The following is a 7,072-nucleotide window of genomic DNA, read 5'->3' as shown; positions in this document are numbered from 1 at the left end:
TACCACACCCCCCCAAAGCTTATTGGTTTAGAGGCGCTATCCCATGCACCGCGCCGCGTGCGGCCGACCCGCCCCAGGAAAGTCTCTATTGGCAACTTTTTCCGCCATCATCTTTTCATTGGCCAGTACAATTGTAAGTGATAGATACACGTGAGGAAGGAGCCGCCCCAGCGCGTTGATTGGAAATCTGACCGGAAACCACGCCCCCACCCACTCTCTCCGTTACGATTGGCTATGGAAACAACCCCGACCAGCCTGGGCTGGTGACGCCCGTGCCAGTCCTGCCCTCCAAACTTTCTGATAGGCGGAGAGGTAGCGGAGATGTTCGGGACACGTGCAGGCGTCCTCACGCGGCAACTTGTTTACCCAGAAGCTGGGGATTTTCCTTGACGACACTTACCCAAGACTGCCGAGTCTGCGCAGGCGCATTGACAGCGCGACTTGTGCGCAGGCGCAGATGTGAGAGTCGGTGGCGTAGGTGGGGACACTCACCAGAGAACTAGGCGTGACTAAGAGTGCTCTCCTAGTTTTAGGTGCCTTGTGTTTACGGTGATCCCCAACGCTGTAAGGTGAAGCACTAGAGTGAAATGTTTTTTAGAGTTCAGCGCCAGATCAAGATGATGGTGGTGAACATAGCAATTTCCTCGTGATTGTCTCCTGAGGGCCAGGCCCCACATTCCTTGCAAACTTCAAGGAGGCCAGCTGGCTTATTATCCACCCTCCTCACAAGTAAAACTGAGATGCCCAGAGATTACATAATATTAGCAAATTGACATGATAGTCAATAATGGGCCTAAAACTTGAACCCAGATTCCAGACACCAAACATATGTCCTAGGACCAGTGGAAATCCAATATATACAAGGGATTCAGCATAACTCCAGTTTACAGTATAAAGGTGCAAATTTCAATAGATGGTATGCCCAATTATAAGATCACCTGGGTTCCTCTGAATCAGACTCTCCAGGAAAGAGGGGTGCAAATATATCTTTAAAAGTATACCTGGGGGGGGGGGTTGGGAGTTTGGCCTAGTGGTAGAGTGCTTGCCTAGCATGCACGGAGACTCAGGTTCCGATTCCTCGGTACCACATACATAGAAAAAAAAAAAAACCGGAAGTGGTGCTGAGGCTCAAGTGGTAGAGCTCCAGCCTTGAGAAAGTCCAAGGACAGTGCTCAGGCCCTGAGCTCAAGCCCAGGACTGGCAGAAAAAAAAAAAAAAAAAAAAAGTATACCTGGGGCGCTGGGCACATTGGCTCTCACCTGTAATTCTAGCTACTCAGGAGGTCGACATATAAGAATCACTGTTCAAAGCCAGCTCAGGCATTAAAAACTGTGAGACTCTTATCTCCAATTAACCACTAGAAAAGTGGAAGTGGCACTTTGGCTAAAGGGTTAGGACAAGTAGCCTTCAGCTGAAGAGCTCAGAGACAGCATCCAGGCCCAGTCCAAGCCCGATGACTAAAAAAACAAAGACAAAAACTTGAGGGCTGGGAATGTGGCTTAGTGGTAGAGTACTTACCTATCATGCATGAAGCCCAGGGTTCAATTCCTCAGTACTACATAAGCAAAAAAGGCAGAAGCTCAGAGTGCCCAAGCCCTAAATTCAAGCCCCAAGACTGGAGGGGGAAAAAAAGTATCTCTGAGCCAGGTATGGGGGGATTACTCCTGTAATCCCTGCACTTGGGGAGCTGAGGCAAGAGAAGGAAGACTTTGAGGCCAGGCTGGGTTTCCTAGTGAGACCTGTCTAATAGAACCCCTGGAAAGCCAGGCACAAGTATAATCATAGCAGTACTTGAAACTCTTTGGCACTCATCTCCAATTAATCTTGCAAAAGCTAGTAGTGCTGTGGCTCAAGTGGCAGAGCACTAGCCTTGAGCACAGAAGCTCAGGCCAAATTGAAGCACAAATGCACATACACACAGGAACCCCTGGAGTTCTAAGAGCCTTTGGGAAACAATATGTAGGTTCCTATATAATTGGATCTTAGTGCTGAGCCCTGAAGACTAAGCCTCATGAAACCCTGAGTTCCGTTCTTCAGTACCACATAAACAGAGAAAACTGGAAGTGGCACTGTGGCTCAAGTGGTAGAGTGCTAACTTTGTGCAAAAGAAGATCAGGGATAGTGGCCAGGTCCTGAGTTCAAGCCCCCCCTTCCCCCCAAAAAAACAAGAGCCTAGGGACATAGATTATAGGGTGCCACATCAGAAACAAGATAAACCTAGAGCTTTGGGAGTTTAGAGTAAGATCTAGAGTCACAAGTCATAATAAAACAGAGTTCAAGGGTAACATGCCCTGTATAACCAGCATCAGGCCATACACACCTGGAGCCCCAATCAGACTTTCAAGAAGAATTTATTAACCACTCTGGCCATCTGCAATGAACTAGAAAAGGATAGAAATGCTTCCTGAATGTGATCATTTACTTATGGCCTACTACTGCATGACTATGGGAGCAACTACAGAGTATCTAGAAGTTAATTCTACAAGGAAAGAAAGGAGGAAGAGGGGTGAGACTTTGTAACTCTTAGATATAGGAGTCTTAATGACATTTCCCATTACTAACTCCAGGTGCCCTCCTCCCACCCAGTGGGCACTTCTGAGAATCATACTAGGTATTGCCCAAGGTTAGGCACCCCTGCAAAGCCCAGACCCTTACCCTTGTACCTACAAGTCAAATACCCTTATTGCTCTTTAAAGATCTTACAACAGTCAACACTTAGTTACTCATTACACATTTATTGTACATTTTCACAATCTGGATGCGCCACAGAATTGGGGGTACAGGGTGGGGGAAGAGGGAAGGCAGGGGACACTGGGATAATATGGGGGGTCTAGAACACAGCACCCCCACCCCCAGCATCTCTCCTACCCTTTCATACAACAGTTTAAATCTCCCTGCTCCCCCTCCACACAGTGTGTGGGGGATAAAGAGTTTGGGGGCCCCCTCCAGTGGTAGATTAAGGGACTCACCCTCAAACCCCTAAAACTGTGCCATGTAGTAAAAAGTCATTAGACCCTTCCTTCTTTCTCTTATAACTTTACCTAACAAAAGGACAGCTCTCTCACACTCGCTCTCTCTGGGCTCAACAGCCCTGGAGAGGGTGAGGACCCCATCATCCAGCAAGTCCCACCCACACATTGGCAGTGACTAGTATCCCCACCCTGAATACAGGGTGGCAGTCAGAGGAGCTGGGCAGTGATGGGGGCAACATCCCCCAAATTGGGGAGGAAGGATTTCAGTCCAACCTCTAACACGGGTAAGGCTAGAGGTTTCAGGCAGGAACTGGGGGGATTCTCTGCCTTTTCCCACTCCTCCCGCAAGGCAGTGATGACCCCCCCTACACTGGTAGCCACCCACCCCTCCCAAAAGAGATCAGATTGCAGCCAACCCCCAACTCTCCTGGTGGGAGGAGGAGGTGGATCAGGCAGATGGGAGGGAGGAAAACCCCATGGGAATGTCAGTTGAGCGCCCCCACATGAAAACTGGGGAGCAGGAATGTAGGGGGAGACCCCAAGTGGCAGAATTATTGGTCCATCATAACACACTAAACTCCAAGACACTTACACACCAGCTGGGGGGAGGGAGCAAAGGATACAAGAGGTTTGGGAAATGGAGGTAGGAGAGGTAAACTGGACTAGAGAGGTTAGGAAGGGACAATTCTGGGGGCCAGAGTAGCCTGGTTCCCCCAAAGCTCAGGTTCCCCACCACCTGCAAGTAATGTCGTGCAAATGAAAGTGTGATACAAGGACCAATGGGACTAATTCCTCAGTAAAAAAAGAAACAGGTTGACAGAAAATGAAACAAAAAAAGGAAACCGAAAGGAATGTTGGTATGCAAATGATACATTAATTAACATGCTGGAAGCTCCCAAAAGACTGGGATTCTTAGGACCAAGTGGGGCCCTAGCCTCAGAGCCTCCCAACTGATGCAAAGAGGCACCTAAGGAGGCCTGGACAGGGGTATTTCACTGATTTTTTTGGTGGGGATTGGATGGGGATGGGGAGGTGAGCTGGGGAGGGTCAGTTTAAATGGAGGGAAGGAGAAGAGAGGGACTATTGCATAGCAGGTGCAAATGAAAGGAATTTGGGATTGATCAGGAAGAGAGGGAAAGGAAGGTAGGAGAGAGAAGGTGATGGAAACCTCAGGAAGGGGTGTTAAGGACAACCAGAAAAATCTTCTAGTAATAAAACTACAAACAGACCAAATATATATAATATTATATATGTATAAATAACAGCTGGCTATTTACAGGGGAGCACACACACGGACACACACACACGGATCCAGGGGATGGGGCTGAAAGATATGGCTGAGAGGTGAAGGAACGGCTGGGGGGTAGGGGAGAGGCCCTTCTCTAGGCAGGGCAGACTCCTCGGGAATTTAAGTGCTGAAGTAAACTGTGGAAAGAGGGTAAGAGAAGGGGGATAAGGAAGAGGGGAGAGAGAGAAAGAGAAAGAAAGCAGTGTGTCAGACCTGGCCCTGTTTCAACCCTCCCCACTCCCCAGCTGGCTGATGTCCTTTTCCCTCTCTTGGCCTCGGTTTAGTCACCTGTAATGCAAAGGGGCTGGCACTGGGTCCTAAGGTCTCTTCAAATCTATGAGGTAGCCTTGGGCCAAAGTCCCCTAATCCTCCAAGCCTATGAGGCCACTGCTTTCCCTGGGATAACTGACTTCCGGGTCCTGTTCCCAGCCTCTGGGCCCATCTTGTCTCCTACTTCCCATCTCCAAGCTTCCTAGAATGGGCTCTTGGGTCCAAAGGGTTCTCAATGGAGAACTGGGGACCAATTCAGTTTCCCTGCTACCAAACTCCACAAATTGCCTAGAACCAGGCAAAATGAGGTGACACAACAGCTCTAGATGAATCAGAATTGCCATTAGCATCGATATGTGTCGTTTGTGGAAGAGTAAAAACTAGGTTAATGACCTTCAAAACCCTGAAATCTCTCCAGAGAAAGGGCCCTGGCCACTCCTGCCCCACTCACCGATGATGATGATAAGGATGATGGCGCAAATCACTCCCAAGATTATCATCATCTGGGGAGAAGAAGGAGTATCAGTGACACCATTTACCCACCAGTCCTCCTACCTATCCCACCTCCCTTCCCCTAACCTTGAGGTTTTTCCACCAATATTTGCGCTTGAGCTTGGCTGCACTTGTTTCAAACTGGGAGGCCCCTGCCTGGAGTGCATCAGCACGGTCATCCAGCTCCGACAGCTTCTGGTCCCGCTCCAGGACCTTGTCCACGTTCACCCTCATGATGTCCACCACCTGGGGGAGAGGCCAAAGAGGCAGCGGGTGTGCCAAGGCCCATCTCGCTGAAGGCATCATGCAGGCATGTGCCATACACAGAACACGTGCCTGCTGCTGCCAGACTAACATGGCAAGGACACACACAGAACATACCTAGCACTCCTGGGGACATGCAAGGAGCACACATCGGAAACATGCTGTTAGATATTTCAGATGTCATAGCAACACCCTCTATCTGTGGGTCCTCAGGCAGCCTCAGAGCCCGCATTCCTGGAGCTGGCACACCCCAGGACAGCGCGACTGATCCACTCCTCCTCCCCCTCCCAGCACCCTTCCAAGTGCAGGCAGACAGGGAAATAGACGGGGACCTGGCATGTCTCTGACCCAAAAGCCAAAGGCACGAACTGTCAACATCACCAATCCAAACCAACCGGGCCCCCACCCTGTTTGCCAATCCAGGCATCGCACCCCTCCCCACTCACCTCATCCACCTGGGCCTGGGTCTGCTGCAGTCTCCTGTTACTGGTGAGGTTTGGAGGGGGTGCCGGGGGGCCACCCTCCCCAGCCGGGGCGGCAGGGGGGACGGTGGCAGCGGTAGCCGACCTGAGGAGCAGGAACAGATTAAGACCCAGGGCTGGAGCCTCCGGCCCTGCGGCCAGGGCTCCGCCCATCCACCTGTCCATCCACCGTCCCTCCGGTCTTTCTTTTGGGGAAGAAGGGCATCGCTGGGCGCCCGGGTGTCTCTTCGGCCCTCGCAGAGGATGAGCTGCGTGACCTTGAGCGAGGCCCTCCCTCCCGCTCCTCGGGCCTCAGTTTCCCCTGCCTGTCGAACGACAGCGACCTCATAGATGCGGTCCGGGGTCAACTCGAAAGGCCGTGGGGGCCGCGATGGCAGGGGCGGGGCGGGGAGGGGTGGACACCGGGTCCGCGCCCTCCCGCGGCCATCGCCCGCGCGGGTCGGCCTGGAACGCGGGGCTTCCGGACGCCTGCGCGCAGTCACGGGCGCCAGCCTGGCCCCGCGCGCGGGGGGCGGCGCGGGCGGGGACCCCGGCATGTCTAGGCCGGTTCCCCGGGGCAAGACGGCCGGTGCCGGGCAGCGCCGTGCGGGCGGCGGGCGGCCAACTCACATGGCGGGGGCAACGGGCGGAGGATTTGGCAGCGGCAGTGATGGCGGCGGCGGCGGCAGCGGCGGCTCGCGCTGGCTCCGACTGGCGCTGGCTGCCCGGGACGGGAAGATGGCGGCCGCACGTCACCCGCATCCGGGCACTGCGGGCGGGGGCGGGGCGCGGCCGGCGGCGCGGCGGGAGCGGCCTGCGGGGGAGGGGCGCGGCGGGGGGCGTGCGGGCGCCGGTCTGCGCTGCGGGCTCCGGCCCCCGCGGACCCCCGCCAGCCCCCCGCCACCCGCCGCGAAAGCCTCGGCCACCGGATCGATCCCCCGCGCCCACCGCAGACCCTGACACTAGCCCTGCCCCCCCCACCGCACCCTGCATCCTGACCCCCTCCGCCTCGCCCTCCACCCATCCCCCCTAATCCAGCCCTTCCCCCCATCCCAGATCTCCCCCCTCACCTACCCCCCCTCCTTGCATCCTGGTCTTCCCCCCTCCCTCTGGTCTCTCCCTGCACCCTGGGCTCCCCCACCTCCCTCTGATCTCTCCCTGCACCCTGGCTTCCTCCCTGCACCCTGGTCTCAACACCTGTGGGCCTGCCTATAGGCACCTAGAATGGACTGGGGGGGGGGGGTGCCAAGAGCCCTTGCCTGTGGAGCCAGGCAATACCCATAAACTAGGACCCTGCTACTGGGGCGGAGTGGTGAGAACTGAGG

The 7,072-nt window shown here is 54.3% G+C and overlaps 1 protein-coding gene across 1 annotated transcript; it reads right to left on the bottom strand.

Moving 5' to 3' along the window:
- Positions 1-4,205: 4,205 nt before the first annotated feature.
- Vamp2 (vesicle associated membrane protein 2) lies at positions 4,206-6,504 on the bottom strand. Its single transcript, XM_090349602.1, has 5 exons — positions 6,378-6,504; positions 5,733-5,853; positions 5,110-5,268; positions 4,982-5,033; positions 4,206-4,397 (listed from the first exon to the last, which is right to left on the bottom strand). Coding segments are annotated over exons 1-5 (351 nt in total). The 5' UTR covers positions 6,380-6,504; the 3' UTR covers positions 4,206-4,380.
- Between the last annotated feature and the right edge of the window lie 568 nt (positions 6,505-7,072).

This window comes from Megascapheus bottae, chromosome 17, assembly GCF_031878675.1.
Source record: "Megascapheus bottae isolate mThoBot1 chromosome 17, mThoBot2.hap1, whole genome shotgun sequence".
Taxonomy (NCBI): Eukaryota; Metazoa; Chordata; class Mammalia; order Rodentia; family Geomyidae; genus Megascapheus; species Megascapheus bottae.
Note: the sequence above shows the minus strand (reverse complement) of the source record. Positions and strands in the feature narration are given on the sequence as shown.

Coding starts and splice junctions, on each gene's coding strand:
- Vamp2 (XM_090349602.1), bottom strand. Junction 5,269..5,732: donor CCCAGGCCCAGGTGGATGAG/GTGAGTGGGGAG, acceptor CCTCTCCCCCAG/GTGGTGGACATCATGAGGGT. Junction 5,034..5,109: donor ATTGGTGGAAAAACCTCAAG/GTTAGGGGAAGG, acceptor TCTTCTCCCCAG/ATGATGATAATCTTGGGAGT.